This window comes from Loxodonta africana, chromosome X (genome assembly GCF_030014295.1).
Source record: "Loxodonta africana isolate mLoxAfr1 chromosome X, mLoxAfr1.hap2, whole genome shotgun sequence".
NCBI lineage: Eukaryota > Metazoa > Chordata > Mammalia > Proboscidea > Elephantidae > Loxodonta > Loxodonta africana.
Genome location: NC_087369.1, coordinates 15039466 through 15060089, shown reverse-complemented (window position 1 = coordinate 15060089; position 20624 = coordinate 15039466). Strand labels below are relative to the sequence as shown.

The 20624-nt window shown below is 40.3% G+C and overlaps 1 protein-coding gene across 1 annotated transcript in view; it reads right to left on the bottom strand.

The window, feature by feature from the left end:
- The window catches only part of EGFL6 (EGF like domain multiple 6), a 72061-nt gene that overhangs the window by 14572 nt on the left and 36865 nt on the right, over positions 1 to 20624 (bottom strand). Inside the window, exon 8 of the mRNA XM_064278046.1 lies at positions 2700 to 3017. Coding sequence (XP_064134116.1) covers positions 2700 to 3017 — 318 coding nt within the window. The remainder of the gene's footprint in view (positions 1 to 2699; positions 3018 to 20624) is intronic.

The following is a 20624-nucleotide window of genomic DNA, read 5'->3' as shown; positions in this document are numbered from 1 at the left end:
GGTTCAACTTAATATCTGGACCAGAAATGGTAGCGAATATGGAGAAAAAAGGTTTTGGGAAACTGGAATTCTGGGTAAATTTTTTCTTGTGAAATTTATTTTAATGTTATTATATTATCTTTTCAATAAATAAAAATGAGAGGTGAAAAAAGAAGAGCTTTCTAGTCCAATTGACCTCCTCATACAACTTGGAAGGACCTGTGAATTATAAACTTTATTAGTCTCATGGTAAATCTATCCCCTCTCCTCACTCCTCCGCTGCACCCTGGGCTAAGTCCAGCACCACCACTACCACCAGTTGTTGCCGTGGAGTTGATCCCGACTCCTGGTGACCCCGTGTGTGTTAGAGTAGAACTATGTTCCATAGGGTTTTCTATGGCTGATTTTTGGGAAGTGGATTGCCAGGCCTTTCTTCCGAGGTACCTCTGGGTGAACTTGAACCTCCAATCTTTCAGTTAGTAATCAAGTGAGTTAACCATTTGCATGACCCAGGGATTCCAGGCTCAGTCCAGTGCCAAGTAAATAGTCCTAAGGCAGGTGTCAGGTGGACAGGCAGTGGGAAGAGAGCTGCTAATTCCCGATGGGGTCTGTGGTTAGGACACTTGCCCCCACCCTGGGTTTGCATAGCCTTTTCCCACAGCCAGGCAAGCTGGGGTTAATAGACTTGGGAGGGCACATCTGTGGTCTTGCCACCGCCCCCAGACAAAGCTGTCATTCTCAGACCCTTGTCTGGACCAATGAAATTCTCTGCACAGAAGCTCACCTCTCAAAGCAAAGCCCCCCGCCCCAGACTGATGGAGGAGGGAAGGCCCCTGGGGTGGTTCAAGAGTCCATGAATCTCGGGGAGCCCTCCATCCTCCAGCTCATCTTCTCTGCACATCTTGAAACCAGAGGGAATGGCCAAAGCAACTGTTTATATTCTAAAATGGCACTGCTATGCCAACAAAGAGGATGCTTAGTTTTTATACTTAAAAGAAGTAATCTGTACATATGCGTTTAATACGTTTCTGTAAGTAGATTTGCCTCACAAGAAACAAGTTTTCTTTTATTGTAATAAAATTAAACAGAATACAATAAATATTCCCTGAGAATTGTCCAAAAAAGAAAAAAAAGTCAGAAAAGAGGAAAAAAGAGCTGTTTTCACCTTCACTATAGTTCGAGATGGAAACCCTGGTGGCATAGTAGTTAAGCGCTACGGCTGCTAACCAAGAGGTCGGCAGTTCGAATCCGTCAGGTACTCCTTGGAAACTCTTATCAGGCAGTTCTACTCTGTCCTATAGGGTCGCTATGAGTCGGAATCGACTCGATGGCCGTGGGTTTGGTTTTTTGGTTTATAGTTTGGGAAACATGAAAGAGAATTCTGGAAAATTGTTGCTGAGTATATGGTTTTAAAATTTCTGATTTCTCACCAGATTTTAGAAATATACTTTCTTGGATGAGTGGTCTGTGTCTACTTTTCATTTGGTTAAATTCAGCTGGCATTTGTATATATGATCCCCAGTCATAGAGCCAAGATGAAACCCATTGCCATTGAGTCGGTTCCAACACATAGCAACCCTAGAGAACAGAGTAGAACTGCCCATAGGGTTTCCAAGGAGTGGCTAGTGGATTCAAACTGCAGACCTTTTGGTTAGCAGCTGAGCTCTTAACCACTTCACCACCAGGGCTCCGGGAACCAAGACCAGACAAAGCAAAATACAGAGGGAGAAATGAATGCCCTGTAAGAATGAGCTGGAAGAGTCTCAGTATGGGGGACCCAGGGTGGGTTCATATGGAAAATTTCTTGGAGGTGCTGAGACTTCCAGTGGGTTCTGCTTAGCAGCCAAGGAAAAAGGAGGATGTGACAGTTATCTAGTTAAGGCAGAAATCTTAGGCTTCATTATGGCCCCCCCTACCCGCCAGTAATTTTGGCTTTTTAAATCATAACTACGGAACTGTGAAGTTCCCCTTTTGCGCAGTTTTTCATAGGGCGAGCCTGTAAAAAACACCTTCAAGAAGTAAAAAGAGAGCCGTGTGGGAGGGTCCCTCTGATGGGGAGGTGCCCTGCATGGCTAGGAGTCCCCGGTGGTGCAAACTGTTAACATGGTTTGCTGCTAACTGAAAGGGTAGAAGTTCCAGTCCACCCAGAAGTGCCTCAGAAGAAAGGCCTGGCGATCTATTTCTGAAAAGTCAGCCATTGAAAACTCTATGGAACACAGTTCTACTCTGACACACATGTGGCCGCCATGAGTCTGCATGGATAGCTTGGCAGCCAGAGAACTGTGTTTCAGGGACAAGTACTTTACTTGGCTGAAAGTGGGAAGGAGAGTCGTAATCAAACAAGAACCCCCCCCCCCAGAGGGAAAACGATGTACCCTACCGGCTTTCCAGAGCAGCTTCTTTGATTTACTATCTGAGTAATATGTTAACATTTCCAAACCTTATGGAAAGCCCTCTGTTTCAGGATTTAAGGCCAAACCTCTTGTACTTAATAGTCACAACAGTGGACTCAAACATACCAACCATCATGAAGATGGTGCAGGAGCGGACAATGTAATGTTCTGTTGTTCATAAGGTCACCATGAGTTGGAAGCAACTTGATGTCAGCTAACAACAACAGCATTGTAATTAGGTCATGAAACTGTCTTTTCATCTTTCATTTGGTAGGAGAAACTACAAGTCATTTTCCATAAGATGTACAAAATTACAGTGATACTCACAAAACACATCTCCACGAAGGCTATGCTCCCCCTCCACATGGTTCTTCAGGGCCTTCTCATCTCTTTTCTCTTCCTCGTCCTTTCTCTTTTCAGGTCCTTTTTTTTCTCCATTAGAGCTCCCACTCCGGTAAACACTTTCTTCATGGTTGAATGGCTGCAAGTTAACCTTAGGGGCAGGAGTCCCAGTACATTCTGGGATCACATTTTTAATTTTTCCCTTCTTTCTCATGCTCTTCTTGTGAGCAAGCAGCTTCTTGATTGTGTCTTTGATGATACCAGGTGCTCTGTGGATTTCCTTTACAGAATTCTCAGGGATAACTAAAACAAACAAAAAAGGTGGAAAGTTCCAAATTGGTTGATGATTTGATCACTTATTACAAATGGAGCATTTAAAAAGTGTTAAAGTGCCATAAGGTTGCTTCCAGAACCAATCCATTTAAGGCTCTCTTGATTAACATTTTAGGAAAAACTATATTTGCATCTGCTTTTAGCAGTTTTGACGTTATGATAGTGAGAGGAGAGAGTTAGAGGACACACCTTCGTTTTGCTTCAGAGACTAGTGAAATAACCTGCTATTACCCAGTTAGGCTGGAGTCCCTGGGTGGTGCAAATGGTTAACATGCTCAGCTGCTAGCCAAAACGCTGAGGTTCAAGTCTATCCCGAGGTACCTCAGAACAAACGCCTGGTGATCTACTTCCAAAAAACCAGCCATTAAAAACCCTGTGGAACAACAGTTCTACGCTGACACATGTGGGGTCATCATGAGTCAGGACTGACTCAATAGCACCTGGTTATTGGTTATTGGCTACCCAGTTGGGCTACAGATCCCAAGTGATGGATTTGCCAGGTCTCTAATATTTCTGCTTTCATGCTGATAGTCCCCAAAGCTGGTGTTGTCCCAGTAACCCTATTTATTTGTCCCAATTTGACGTTCAAAGATTCTAGCCATGGCTATATACATTGAACCATATGAAATTGTCAGTAATGGTCCATTTGTGATGTGTATAAATGGCAACGTATGCTTCAGTGTATACATACATAATTTCCTTCCTTTTTTTCTCTTCCCTTTGAATTTCTTCACCTCAATCAACTACTATCCAAAGCTAAGTGATTTTATTTATTCAGTATTTATAGAGGCTTCTCTAGTTCCTGTTTCACATTTATTTCTGATTTCTCACTGCTAAATTAAATTAAAAAGAAAAATTAACTTCTAGATTGATTCCTCCCATCCCCAGTGAATCAGTGACCCTCAAGGCCGGGGGCGGCGGCGGGGGGGTGAGTGTAGAACTCCAGAGGTAGAGAAATGTAATTTACCCTAACGTCTTTGTTTTGTAGATATGGAAACTGGGTAATTTGTCCCAAATCACTGAGCTACCTAGAGGCAGAGCTAGGATTTGAGGGTAAAGTTTATGAATGACTCCTTTTCCAGTTCTGTTTCCTTGACAGGTTTATTACTGCTTGAAGGTCAAGGGTCGCGTTTCTCTAGACTGGTTTAAATTCCTCGAGATCTAGAATCCAAAGTTGGATGTCTTTTTTTGAGGGATATAGTCATGATAATTAAGATTATCCAACTAATGTAAAAAAGTCATTAATTTTTATTAATGAAAAAAACTGATCTTTAAAATCAAATGTATTTTTCTATTATAAAATATCTAGGCATGTGCTAGTCTGAGACTAAGCAAAACAGGTTCTAACAACACCTGAATCAATTCACTCAATTCTACTACTTGGATATAGTTTAGAGAGAAATGAAATAAGGGAGTAGATATCAAGTTGGGTCCCCAAAAGCGTATTATAAAAAGAAATTGGGTTCGGATTTTATTAGAGTATATTTCTTGGCAGTGTTTTAATCTCCTTCTGTTCAGCTTCTTGGCTGATTCAATCTGTACCAAGGTACTAGAAAAATAAACAAAAGTCTACAATATTTTGGGTAACCAAAAGGAGTTAGAAAAAAGCTTTGAAAATACCTATGCTGCTAATTAACTATGTAGCTTTTACTTTTCAATCTAAGGCTGTTATGACAAAAGAGATACATTTCCCTTTTCAATGGAATATTCTAGTTATTTATCACTGTGACAGTCTGTAGTTATAGGTACAAAATTAACTGGTGCTAATACAAGTAATGCATCATCACTCATTTTCCTGACCTTCAGATGGCCTATTTTAGCTACTTTGCCAAAGGTTGCATGCCAAATTTTGATTGTAATGTGCTGATCCTTCTCTGGAGGCCCCACTATGTCCTTCTATCTATGGTTCCCTGAATTTTTTCCCAGTACCTAGCATGAAAAATTAACAGGAAACATGCATCCTCTGTAAATTTCCTTTATGCAATCAGTACCAAAACTATGGACTTTAATAAATAATGAGAGTGGATTTCAGTCCACATCAGGCAAACCTAAACATCTGCTTTCAATTTCTGCTTTGACATTTTCCTGTTGAAAACAAAAACAACCAGACAAAAAAATCAAAACATCATAACCTTTGTGGTGTCAATGATTTCACGACCTTAGAATGTAAAGAGAAGGCTGGGATAAGGATAAAAATGCAGTCAATTGATGCATATGTGTGTCTATGAAAGAATAGATTTGGCTTTGACTGTCTAGGTATTTTTGTTTCAAATTTGACATAACTAATGATTATTTTCATTTAATACTCTTCCTTATTATTGCATTATCTTTTCCAGAATATAAAAAACATGGGAGGAAGTTGCAGTTAGAGGGTCTTTGGCATGTTTGGGGATCTCATACATACTTCAGGTTCACAGGTTGGTCTTCTGTATAGATGAAGTTAGCAGTTTCTCTTGGGAGAGATTTGAGATTTCTTTAAAGGCCCACTTTGCCAAAAACTTCTATGTTAAAGAACAGCCTACTTGAAAATCCTAATTTGAATTTCATTTCTTTGGGATAAGACTTTATTTCTAGAAGATCAGTATTATGTGGGAATATCTTACCCAGGAGGAAATATGGTTTTAATATTCATTTGCCTATGCTTAGTTAATCAGATGATTTCCTATCATCTGGCAGGAGAAGCGCTCTACTAATATGAGCTCGCGTCTGTAAGCTTGTTGGACTGTGGTAGCTTGCGTGTTGCTTTGATGCTGGAAGCTACGCCACTGGTATTCAAATACCAGCAGGATCACCCGTGGCAGACAGGTTTCAGCTGAGCTTCCAGCCTAAGACAGACTAGGAAGAAGGACCCGGCAGTCTACTTCTGAAAAAAAATAGCCAGTGAAAACCTTATGAATAGCAGCAGAACATTGTTTGATATAGTGCCAGAAGATGAGCCCCCTAGGTTGGAAGGCACTCAAAATACGACTGGGGAAGAGGCGCCCTCTTAGAGTCGACCTTAATGACGTGGATGGAGTCAAGCCTTTAGGACCTTTATTTGCTGATGTGGCGCGACTCAAAATGAGAAGAACAGCTGCAAACATCCATTAATAATAGGAACGTGGAATGTACGAAGTATGAATCTAGAAAAGTTGGAACTAGTCAAAAATGAAATGGAACACATAAACATCGCTATCCTAGGCATTAGTGAGCTAAAATAAACTGGCATTGGCCATTTTGAATCAGACAATCATATGGTCCACTACGCTGGGAACGACAACTCGAAGAGGAATGGCATTGCATGGCATTGCATTCATCGTCAAAAAGAGCATTTCAAGATCTATCCTGAAACACAGTGCTTCATACACCTACGAGGACGACCAGTTAATACAACTATTATTCAAATTTACGCACCAACCACTAAAGCCAAAGACGAAGAAATTGAAGATTTTTACCAACTACTGCAGTCTGACATTGATCCAACATGCAGTCAAGATGCATTTATAATTACTGGTGATTGGAATGGGAAAGTTGAAAACAAGGAAGGAACGGTAGTTGGAAAATATGGCCTTGGTGATAGAAACGATGCTGGAGATCACATGATAGAATTTTGCAAAACCAATGACTTATTCTTCACAAATACCTTTTTTCAATAACATAAACAGAGACTGTACACATGGACCTTGCCAAATGGAATACACAGGAATCAAATCAACTACACCTGTGGAAAGAGACAATGAAGAAGCTCAATATCAGTCAGAACCAGGCCAGGGGCCGACTTGGGAACAGACCATCAATTCCTCCTATGCAATTTCAAGTTGAAGCTGAAGGAAATTGGAACAACTCCACAAGAGCCAACGTACAACCTTGAGTATATCGCACCTGAATTTACAGACCATCTCAAGAATAGATTTGACGCGTTGAACACTAATGACCGAAGACCAGATGAGCTGTAGAATGACATCAAGGACATCATACATGAAGAAAGCAAGAGGCCATTAAAAAGCCAGGAAAGAAAGAAAAGACCAAAATGGATGTCAGAAGAGACTCTGAAATTTGCTCTTGAACATCCAGTAGCTAAAGCAAATGGAAGAAATGATGAAGTAAAAGAATTGAACAGACAATTTGAAAGGGTGGCTTGAGAAGATAAAGTATTATAATGACAAGTATAAAGACCTGTAGTTAGAAAATCAAAAGGGAAGAACACGTTCAGCATTTCTCAAGCTGAAAGAACTGAAGAAAAAATTCAAGCCTCATGTTGCAATGTTGAAGAATTCTATGGGCAAAATATGGAACAACGTAGGAAGCATAGAAAGAAGATGGAAGGAATACACAGAGTCACTGTACCAAAAAGAATTGGTCAATATTGAAACATTTCAGGAGGTAGCATATGATCAAGAACCGATGGTATTGAAGGAAGAAGTCCAAGCTGTACTGAAGACACTGGTGAAAAACAAGGCTCCAGGAATTGAGGGAATACCAAGTGAGATATTTCAACAAATGGATGGAAGGGGGAAAGTGCTCACTTGTATATGCCAAGAAATTTGGAGGATAGCTACCTGGCCAACCGACTGGAAGAGATCCATACATGTGCCCCTTTCAAAGAAAGGTGATCCAACAGAATGTGGAAATTATCCAACAATACCATTAATATCATGCACAAGTAAAATTTTGCTGACAATCATTCAAAAGTGGTTGTACCAGTACATCAACAGGGAACTGCCAGAAATTCAAGCTAGATTCATAAGAGGGTGTAGAACCAGGGATATCATTGTTGATGTCAGATGGACCTCGGCTGAAAGCAGAGAATACCAGAAAGATGTTTACCTGTGTTTTATTGACTATGCAAAGGCATTTGATTCTGTGGATCATAACAAATTATGGATAACATCATGGAGAATGGGAATTCCAGAACACTTAATCTCGTTCACAAAGAACCTGTGCATAGACCAAGAGGCAGTCGTTCGAACAGAACAAGGGGTTACTGCATGGTTTAAAGTCAGGAAAGGTGTGTGTCAGGGTTGTATTCTTTCACCATACTTATTCAATCTGTATGCTGAGCAAATAATCCGAGAAGCTGGACTATATGAAGAAGAACGGGACATCAGGATTGGAGAAAAACTCATTAAGAACCTGAGTTATGCAGATGACACAACCTTGCTTGCTGAAAGTGAAGAGGACTTGAGGCACTTACAGACGAAGATCAAAGACTATGGTCTTCAGTATGGATTATATCTCAACATAAAGAAAACAAAAATCCTCACAACTGGATCGATAAGCAACATCATGATAAACAAAAGATTGAAGTCATCAAGAATTTTGTTTTACTTGGATCTACAGTCAACATCTGTGGAAACAGAGGTCAGTCAAGAAATCAAATGATGTATTGCACTGGGCAAATCTGCTGCAAAAGACCTCTTTAAAGTGTTGAAAAGAGAGGAGGGGGCCAAGATGGCTGACTAGGTAGATGCTACCTCAGATCCCTCTTGCAACAAAGACTCGGAAAAACAAGTGAATCGATCACATACATGACGATCTACGAACCCTGACCAACAAACACAGATTTAAAGAGTTGACCTGAGTGACAGAGACTGAGAACGAACAACCACGGGGAAGCAGCGACTGTTTTCGGAGCCTGGAGCCGGCGTCCCAGTCAGGAAACCTTGGCGCCGGGCTTTGGACTGGGCGTAGGGGAGCTGAGCACGGCATCCTGAGAGGGCACAATCACGGGGCGCAGCCCTAACCCCCTGAACTGACCTCAGGGGAAGCCCAGCCAGTGCACGCAGGCAGCGCAGCGACGCGGCTGACAGGAGGAGAAGTCACCGGGAGGCAGCGACTGGTTTTGGAGCCGGAAGTGCGGTGTCCCTGCCGGGGGACCTTGGCGCTGGGCTTTGGACTGGGAGCGGAGGAACTAACCGTGGCTTCTGAGACAGCGCAAGCACGGGAAGCGGGTCTGACCCTCGGGGGCAATCTCTACCCAGCCAGCGCACACAGTCGACGATGTGCCCCTCGGGAATCTCAGATAAAACAGTCATCCCAACCAAGATAAGTAACTTTGTCTATATTCCGGGGTGCTACTCTCTCCTATTTATCTGAACCCTCCCCTCCCCTTCCCAGGCAGCTTCATTAACATTGGAATTTCCTGAGCCAGAAAGTAAACTGCTCTGCAGTTTTTCTTTCTTTCGTTTTGTTTTTGTCTTTTCCTAACCCATTCTCCTGGCCTGAGAGAAGCAACTACAAAAAACCCAGGGACCAAAAATCCTTCCCTAATTGGACTAAAAACACAGAACCAGCTCTAGCCAAGCATATGTGATCCGCAGTCTCGGGCTTTCATCCCTACAGGGAACAAGGCAGCTGTTATAATGCAAAGGCATTTCTGATAGGGATCTGACTGCAATTGTTTTAGCGGATTTACTGGAAAGACAAGTTTCCCAGATCTGATATCTCTGCCTATTCAACAGAGCCCTCACTGACCCACAACAGGGAACTGAGGGCTGAAGCTCCCTGCAGACCACCTAGCCTCCTGCCTTAGGGGTCTAAGGAGGGTGACACCTACCAATCTGTAGAGGTACTTGCATTGGGGGCCTAAGGTACAGCTGCAGAGCCCACCCACCAAGGTGCTTTAGGAATAGAGACACACCTACCTCACTGACACTTGGGGGAAACCTGTCAGCATCCTGCCCCCCCTGGAGTGTGAACCCCAGCTGCTAATAGAATCTGGTGCACACAACTATCACCACTACTTCTCGAGGTGGATAGGTGTTAGGGTGCAGCACACACTTGATGACCCAAAATCAGATTCTGCACAAGAATAGTGAATGGACTCAGGCATATATATCTGGTAACAGCCCAAACCATCTGGTAATAGGACATAAGTGAGTCAAGGGCTACAACACTCAAGACAGCGCAATCTAGTAGCCCATCTAGGTATATTGAAAGAAAACAAAACAAGATAAGACTCAGTGAATAAATATAGAATAAATCACTACAATATCTTAGTGATGGCTCGGAGACAGCAGTCGATATCAAACCACATAAAGAAGTAGACCATGACTGCTTCTACAACTCCCCAAACTAAAGAATCAAAATCTTTCCCAAATGAAGATACAATCCTGGAATTGCCAGATACAGAATATAAAAATCTAATTTACAGAATGCTTCAAGACATCAGGGATGACCTCAGAAATGAAATAAGGCGATCTACAGAAAAAGCCAAGAAACACACTGATAAAGCAGTTGAAGAACTCAAAAAGATTATTCAAGAACATAGTGGAAAAATTAATAAGTTGCAAGAATCCATAGAGAGACAGCATTCAGAAATCCAAAAGATTAACAATAAAATTACAGAATTAGACAACGCAATAGGAAGTCAGAGGAGCAGACTCGAGCAATTAGAATGCAGACTGAGAGATCTGGAGGACCAGGGAATTAACACCAATATAGCTGAAAAAAAATCAGATAAAAGAATTAAAAAAAAATGAAGAAACCCTAAGAATCATGTGGGACTCTATCAAGAAGGATAACTTGGGTGTGATTGGAGTCCCAGAACAGGGAGGGACAACAGAAAACACAGAGAGAATAGTTGAAGATCTGTTGGCAGAAAACTTCCCTGACATCATGAAAGACGAAAGGATATCTATCCAAGATGCTCATCGAACTCCATTTAAGATTGATCCAAAAAGAAAATCACCGAGACATATTATCATCAAACTTGCCAAAACCAAAGATAAAGAGAAAATTTTAAAAGCAGCCAGGGATAAAAGAAAGGTCTCCTACAAAGGAGAATCAATAAGAATAAGTTCAGACTACTCAGCAGAAACCATGCAGGCAAGAAGGCAATGGGATGACATATACAGAGCACTGAAGGAGAAAAACTGCCAGCCAAGGATCATATATCCAGCTAAACTCTCTCTGAAATATGAAGGCGAATTAAGACATTTACAGATAAACACAAGCTTAGAGAATTTTCAAAAACCAAACCAAAGCTACAAGAAATACTAAAGGAAATTGTTTGGTCAGAAAACCAATAATATCAGATACCAGCACAACACAAGCTCACAGAACAGAGCACCCTGATATCAACTCAAATAGGGAAATCACAAAAACAAATTAAGATTAATTAAAAAAAAATTAAAAAAAAAGCTCAAAACAGGGAATCATTGAAGTTAATATGTAAAAGATCACAATAATCAAAAAGAGGGACTAAATACAGGTGGCATAGAACTGCCATATGGAGAGGGAAACAAGGTGATATAGGACAATACAAGTTAGGTTTTTACTTAGAAAAATATTAAGGTAACCACAAAGAGGTATAACAACTCCATAACTCAAAATAAAAACCAAGAAAAACGTAACGACTCAGCAAACATAAAGTCAAATACTATGAAAATGAGGAACACACAAGTTACAAAGAAAAACGTCTCAGCACAAAAAAGTAAGTGGAAAAATGAAATTGTCAACAACACACATAAAAAGGCATCAAAATGACAGCACTAAACGCATAAAAAAAATAATTACGCTGAATGTAAATGGACTAAATGCACCAATAAAGAGACAGAGAGTCTCTGACTGGTTAAAGAAACAAGACCCGTCTATATGCTGCCTAAAAGAGACACACCTTAGACTTAGAGACACAAACAAACTAAAACTCAAAGGATGGGAAAAAATATATCAAGCAAACAATAAGCAAAAAAGAGCAGGATTAGCAATATTAATTTCTGACAAAATAGATTTTAAAGTTAAATCCATCACAAAGGATAAAGAAGGACACTACATAATGATAAAAGGGACAATTGACCTGGAAGATATAACCATATTAAATATTTCTGCACTCAATGACAGGGCTGCAAGATACATAAATCAAATTTTAACAGAACTGAAAAGTGAGATAGACACCTCCACAATTATAGTAGGAGACTTCAACACACTACTTTCGGAGAAGGACGGGACATCCAGTAAGAAGGTCAATAGAGACACGGAAGACCTAATTACTACAATCAACCAACTTGACCTCATTGACTTATACAGAACTCTCCACCCAACTGCTGCAAAATATACTTTTTTTTCTAGCGCACATGGAACATTCTCTAGAATAGACCACATATTAGGTCATAAAACAAACCTTTGCAGAATCCAAAACATCGAAATATTACAAAGCATCTTCTCAGACCACAAGGCCATAAAAGTGAAAATCAATAACAGAAAAATTAGGGAAAAGAAATCAAACACTTGGAAACTGAACAATACCCTGCTGAAAAAAGACTGGGTTATAGAAGATATTAAGGAGGGAATAAAGAAATTCATAGAATGCAACGAGAATGAAAACACTTCGTATCAAAACCTCTGGGACACAGCAAAAGTAGTGCTCAGAGGCCAATTTATATTGATAAATGCACACGTACAAAAAGAAGAAAGGGCCAAAATCAGAGAACTGTCCCTACAACTTGAACAAATACAAAGTGAGCAACAAAAGAATCCATCAGGCACCAGAAGAAAACAAATAATAAAAATGAGAGCTGAACTAAATGAATTAGAGAACAGAGAAACAATTGAAAGAATTAACAAAGCCAAAAGCTGGTTCTTTGAAAAAATTAACAAAATTGATAAACCATTGGCCAGACTAACTAAAGAAATACAGGAAAGGAAACAAATAACCCGAATAAGAAATGAGATGGGCCACATCACAACAGACCCGACTGAAATTAAAAGAATCATATCAGATTATTACAAAAAATTGTACTCTAACAAATTTGCAAACCTAGAAGAAATGGATGAATTCCTGGAAACACACTACCTACCTAAACTACCACAATCAGAAGTAGAACAACTAAATAGACCCATAACAAAAAAAGAGATTGAAACGGTAATCAAAAAACTCCCAACAAAAAAAAAGCCCTGGCCCGGATGGCTTTACTGCAGAGTTCTACCAAACTTTCAGAGAAGAGTTAACACCACTACTACTAAAGGTATTTCAAAGCACAGAAAATGATGGAATACTGCCTAACTCATTCTATGAAGCCACCATATCCCTGATACCAAAACCAGGTAAGACATCACAAAAAAAGAAAATTACAGACCTATATCCCTCATGAACATAGATGCAAAAATCCTCAACAAAATTCTAGCCAATAGAATTCAACAACATATCAAAAAAATAATCCATCACGACCAAGTGGGATTTATACTGGGTATGCAAGGCTGGTTTAATATTATTAGAAAAACCATTAATGTAATCCACCATATAAATAAAACAAAAGACAAAAACCACATGATCTTATCAATTGATGCAGAAAAGGCATTTGACGAAGTCCAACACCCATTTATGATAAAAACTCTCAGCAAAATAGGAATTGAAGGAAAATTCCTCAACATAATAAAGGGCATTTTTTATTTTTTTTATACAAAGCCAACAGCCAACATCACTCTAAATGGAGAGAGACTGAAAGCATTTCCCTTGAGAACGGGAACCAGACAAGGATGCCCTTTATCACCGCTCTTATTCAACATTGTGCTAGAAGTCCTAGCCAGAGCAATTAGGCTAGAGAAAGAAATAAAGGGCATCTGGATTGGCAAGGAGAAAGTAAAATTATCTCTATTTGCAGATGACATGATCTTATACACAGAAAACCCTAAGGAATCCTCCAGAAAACTACTGAAACTAATAGAAGGGTTTGGCAGAGTCTCAGGTTATAAGATAAACATAGAAAAATCACTTGGATTCCTCTACATCAACAAAAGGAACATTGAGGAGGAAATAACCAAATCAATACCATTCACAGTAGCCCCCAAGAAGATAAAATACTTAGGAATAATTCTTACCAAAGATGTAGAAGACCTATATAAAGAAAACTACAAAGTACTACTACAAGAAACTAAAAAGGACCTATTTAAGTGGAAAAACATACCTTGCTCATGGATAGGAAGACTTAACATAGTAAAAATGTCTATTCTACCAAAAGCCATCTATACATACAATGCACTTCCGATCCAAATTCCAATGACATTTTTTAATGTGATGGAGAAACAAATCACCCACTTCATCTGGAAGGGAAAGAAGCCTTGGATAAGTAAAGCATTACTGAAAGAGAAGAAGAAAGTGGGAGGCCTCACTCTACCTGATTTTAGAACCTATTATACAGCCACAATAGTCAAAACAGCCTGGTACTGGTACAACAACAGGCACATAGACCAATGGAACAGAACTGAGAACCCAGATATAAATCCATCCACATATGAGCAGCTGATATTTGACAAAGGCCCAGTGTCAGTTAATTGGGGAAAAGATAGTCTTTTTAACAAATGGTGCTGGCATAACTGGATATCCATTTGCAAAAAAATGAAACAGGACCCATACCTCACACCGTGCACAAAAACTAACTGCAAGTGGACCAAAGACCTAAACATAAAGACTAAAATGATAAAGATCATGGAAGAAAAAATAGGGACAACGTTAGGAGCCCTAATACAAGGCATAAACAGAATACAAAACATTACCAAAAATTACGAAGAGAAACCAGATAACTGGGAGCTCCTAAAAATGAAACACGTATGCTCATCTAAAGACTTCACCAAAAGAGTAAAAAGACCACCTATAGACTGGGAAAGAATTTTCAGCTATGACATCTTCGACCAGCGCCTGATCTCTAAAATCTATATGATTCTGTTAAAACTCAACCACAAAAAGACAAACAACCCATTCAAGAAGTGGGCAAAGGATATGAACACACACTTCACTAAAGAAGATATTCAGGCAGCCAACAGATACATGAGAAAATGCTCTCGATCATTAGCCATTAGAGAAATGCAAATTAAAACTACGATGAGATTCCATCTCACTCCAACAAGGCTGGCATTAATCCAAAAAACACAAAATAATAAATGTTGGAGAGGCTGCGGAGAGAGTGAAACTCTTATACACTGCAGGTGGGACTGTAAAATGATACAACCACTTTGGAAATCTATCTGGCGTTTTCTTAAAAAGTTAGAAATAGAACTACCATACAACCCAGAAATCCCACTCCTCGGAATATACCCTAGAGATACAAGAGCCTTCACACAAACAGATATATGCACACCCATGTTTATTGCAGCTCTGTTTACAATAGCAAAAAGCTGGAAGCAACCAAGGTGTCCATCAACGGATGAATGGTTAAATAAATTGTGGTATATTCACACAATGGAATACTACGCATCGATAAAGAACAGTGACGAATCTGTGAAACATTTCATAACATGGAGGAACCTGGAAGGCATTATGCTGAGCGAAATTAGTCAGAGGCAAAAGGACAAATATTGTATGAGACCACTATTATAAGATCTTGAGAAACAGTATAAACTGAGAAGAACACATACTTTTGTGGTTACAAGGGGGGAGGGAGGGAGGGTGGGAGAGGGTTATTTACTGATTAGTTAGTAGATAAGAACTACTTTAGGTGAAGGGATGGACAATACTCAATACACGGAAGGTCAGCTCAACTGGACTGGACCAAAAGCAAAGAAATTTCTGGGATAAACTGAATGCTTCAAAGGTCAGCGGAGCAAGGGCGGGGGTTTGGGGACTATGGCTTAAGGGGACTTCTAAGTCAATTGGCAAAATAATTCCATTATGAAAACATTCTGCATCCCACTTTGAAATGTGGCGTCTGGGGTCTTAAATGCTAACAAGCAGCCATCTAAGATGCATCAATTGGTCTTAACCCACCTGGATCAAAGGAGAATGAAGAACACCAAAGTCACACGATAACTATGAGCCCAAGGGACAGAAAGGGCCACAGGAACCAGAGACTTACATCATCCTGAGATCAGAAGAACTAGATGGTGCCCGGCCACAATCGATGACTGCCCTGACAGGGAGCACAACGGAGAATCCCTGAGGGAGCAGGAGATCAGTGGGATGCAGACCCCAAATTCTCATAAAATGACCAGACTTAATGGTCTGACTGAGACTAGAGGAATCCCAGCAGTCATGGTCCCCAAACCTTCTGTTGGCCCAGGACAGGAACCATTCCCGAAGACAACTCATCAGACATGGAAGGGACTGGGCAATGGGTAGGAGAGAGATGCTGATGAAGAGTGAGCTACTTGTATCAGGTGGACACTTGAGACTGTGTTGGCATCTCCTGTCTGGAGGGGAGATGGGAGGGTAGAGAGGGTTCGAAAGTGGCAAAATTGTCACAAAAGGAGATACTGGAAGGGCTGACTCATTAGGGGGAAGGTAAGTGGGAGTAAGGTGTATATAAGCTTATATGTGACAGACTGACTTGATTTGTAAATGTTCACTTAAAGCTCAATAAAAATTATTAAAAAAAAAAGTGTTGAAAAGCAAAGATGTCAATTTAAGGACTAAGGTGCACCTGGCCCAAGCCTTGGTGTTTTCCGTCGCCTCGTATGCGTGTGAAAGCCAGACAGTGAATAAGGATGACTGAAGGAGTGATGTATTTGAATTGTGGTATTGGCGAGGAATATTGAGTATACCACAGAAACAAATCTGTCTTGGAAAAAGTACAGGCAGAATGCTCCTTAGAAGTAAGGATAGTGAGACTGTCTCATGTACTTTGGACCAGTCCCTGAAAAAGGACATCATACTTGGTAGACAGTCAGCAAAAAAGAGAAAGACCCTTAATAAGATGAATTGACACAGCGGCTGCAACAATGGGCTGAAGCAGAACAACGATGGTGAGGATGGCACAGGACCAGGCAGTGTTTCATTCTGGTGTACATAGGGCCGCTATGAGTTGGAACTGACTCCATGGCATCTAATAACAACAACAACATGAGCTCTGGGCACAGTCCTTAGAGGAGAAGCTTAACCATGGATGAGGAATGTGCTGTATCATGGAACCCAGGAAATAGGATGGAAGAAAGGCTGAGTGTGGAGCTTGTCAGGAAGGGGAACAGGAGAGTTCTTCATCACAGAGGGTTAGCGATCAGTCATGCAAAACCAAAACCAAAACCAAACCCGTTGTGTGGAGTCAATTCTGAGTCATGGGGACCGTAACGGACAGAGTAAAACTGCCCCATAGGGTTTCCAAGGAGCTGCTAGTGGATTCAAACTGCCACCCTTTTAGTTAGCAGCCAAGCTCTTAACCACTATGTTCAAGCACAGAACCCCTGAAGCCCAGGTTCCTGGGTTTGACTTCCAGTTCCCACATCTTCTAGCTGTATGACTTTAAACCATTACTTAACTTCTCTTTGCCTCAGTTCCTCCATTTATAAAATTGGGTAAGATTAGAATTTTTTTTTTGAGGTTTAAATGAGTGAATATAGGGCAATGACTAAGATTAGTGCCTGACACACAGTATACACGGTACATATAAGTGTTTGCTATTGTTTTTAGAATTCATCACCAGAATGTTTAAAATCTTTTACTGATTAAAAAAAAATGTTACTGGTCATACTTCCAAATTTCTCATGTTTCTATTATAATTGAAAGAAAAAAAGAACACCCTGGTTATACCAAAACCTGTGTTCTTGAATACACGGTATATAAATTGAATGAAGTCGTAGGCATATTTTTAAGGAGGTTGCTTTCTAATGGGAGCAGTTTTTGAATTTTGGTGAAGAAACCTTTCTCACCATTACTCCTACTACTAGTGCATGATTGTTGAGAACTTAATATATACTAGGCCAGAGCTCAGCCCTGTATGTGGACATTTATGTATTATGTGTGAATTATTTCATTTAGTCTTCAAAACAATACTAAGGGATGAAAAAAAGGATAGATACTATTATTCCAGTTTTGCAGATGTGGAAATGGAGGTACTGAAAGGTTACATGATTTGTGTTCAGTAGTGCTCCTAGTTACTAAACTACTTAGTTTCCTTTCCTAAAATAACCATGGGTTGCCAAACTGAGTATTACCTAAATTTTGATTTTTTTAGAATGAGATATAGCTGCCATCAACTTAAGACCAAATTACTTAGCAGTGTATTACTAATACTCGCATATATGAGAGCAGTTAAAAGTACACACATCTTATGTAACGATAATCTAACTCTTCTTCTGTATTGCAGTGTAGAGTCTGGACTTTTGCAAAGCAATTAACTCAAAAAATCGCTATATCAATATTATTCAGTATCATTACAACAATACCATTACAATAACTATCCAGGTGCTTTTGAATATATTTTGTAATGTTACATTTTATAGTGCTGAATACTAATTGGATGAGATTCTTTCATTTTTGTTTTTATGAGTTTTCCATGCACCTAAACGTGGATTTTTGGCAATCCTTTTTTAAGAGATAGGGGTAAGCTTTGGTTAAGGAGATCAATTTTCAACAGAAACATAGCTGTTTATTTTATAGAGAATTAACGCCAAGCGAAAAAAAGTTGGGCAAATAATATAGCAAATGACCCAAAGATAGTTTTCACCTTTAAGTAAACATACTAGTGAAAGACTAAAGAATTCAGCTGCAGAAAGGGTAATAACAAAATGCATGTTTTCAGATATCAAATATAACATCGTGATGAGTTGGAAGTTTCAAAGAAAAATTTGTTTGACTTCAAAATATACTTAAAGTTGGAGGACTGAAGAAAAGCAGAAGTTTTCTTGATATAAAAAATGTTTGTGTGAATGTGATGTAAGATCTATAATTTCGAAACACTGGGTTACAATATAGAAAACATGGGCCACAAGCCACGACCCAGTCGCATGTTTGAAGATGTTGCCTCCATTTAGACATTAACAAGACGTGGTGGTTTAAAGGGGTCAAAGGATGAGGAAGGAAGATGATTCCAAATTTACTCTTGGCTGTTCTTCCAAATCTCTTTGATTCTTAGGCCTGAGGGTGGGGGTGGGGATGTAGAGGTGAGTTGCCCACTTACTGAAACTTCTTTTGTATATGCACAGTATTTCTGCATGTACCTTTACAGAATTTCAGTGTAGAGAGTGGCTGATTGAAATGATAATAGTGGCGATAACTAATAACCGCAGCTCCTTATACTGTGTGTCAGGCACTAATCTTAGTCATTGCCCTATATTCACTCATTTGGTGGTGGTGGCACCACTCATTTAAACCTCAAAAAAAAATTCTAATCTTACCCAATTTTATACATGGAGGAACTGAGGCAAAAAGAAGTTAAGTAATGGTTTAAAGTCATACAGCTAGAAGATGTGGGAACTGGAAGCCTGAGCTGTTGACTATTATACTACGTGGTCTGAGACAAGTGAGCTTGGATGTTATGGATTGAATCACACCCCCCAAAAGTTATGTTGAAGTCCTAACCCCTGCACCTGTGAATGTGACCCTACTTGGAAAGAGGAATTTTTTTGTTATCTTAATGAGACCATACTGGAATATGGGTTGGGGGGTAAGGTGGGTCCTAGTCCTAATCCCTTCTCAGTGGTGTTTTATAAAAAGAGTAAAACAGATACAGAGAAAGTCACCCAGGAGGAGGATGACCATGTGCAGTGGAGGCAGATCAATCTACAAGCTGCTAGAAGCTGAGAGCCTCAGAAGGAATCCACATGGCCAGTGCCCTGTGTGATGCTTCAGGTTGTGTCAGCTTGGCTGGACCATGATTCTCAGTGGTTTGGCAGTTATGTAATGATGTAATTTGTTACGTAATGGTGAAGTTTGGCAGTTATGTAATGATGTAGTCATGTAATGATGTGCTCTGATGTGATCAACCAATCAGTTATAAGGGGAGTTTCCTCAGCGGTGTGGTCTGCATCCACTATATATATGGATGTTCTGACAATGTTTGCTCGCTTACTCTGGACCCTGTACCTGGCTCATCATCACCTGACCTCTGGTTCTTGGGACTTGAGCCAGCAGCCCACCGTATTGCCTGCCGATCTTGGGATTCGTCAGCCTCCACAGTCCATGAGCCAAGAGCCTACCATCTGACCTGTCTATCTTGGGTTCGTCAGCCCCTGCAACTACGTGAATCAGCAGAAGCCTCCCCTCCAGCTTGACGCCTGACCCACTGACTTGTGATATGCCAGTCTCTACAACTGCGTGAGCCATTTCCTTGAGACAAATCTCTCTCTCTATATATATATGCTTCACTGGTTTTGCTTCTCTAGGGAACCCAGCCTAAGACACCCTGATTTGGACTTCTAGCCTGCAGAACCATGAGACAATAAATATCTGTTCTTTAAAGCCACCCATTTGTGGTATTTTTGTTATGGCAGCACTAGGAAACTAAAACACTGGAATATCCAAACCAAACCAAACCCGCTCCCATCTAGTCGATTCTGGCTCATAGCGACCCTATAGGACAGAGTGGAACTGCCCCATAGAGTTTCTAAGGAGCGCCTGGTGGATTCGAACTGCCAACCTCTTGGTTAGCAGCTGTAGCACTTAACCACTATGCCACCAGGATTTCCCATGGGAATACACATGTTCAAATTTGGTGGCATGAAGGAGCCTTGGGCACCAGCCCCTTGACCACTCATCCAATACAGAAAGTTGATTTATTCAGTCTCCTTTCTGGGGTCTCCCAAGGAAGGTGTGGCATTCTCTCCCTGAGACCCTCCCATTCACAGTCCCCCACGGTCAGTCAGTCTCTCTCCTTCTGAATAAAGTTTCAGAGGGAGAAGGACATAATACACACTTCTAAAACCAGTTGCCATTGAGTTGATTCCCACTCATGT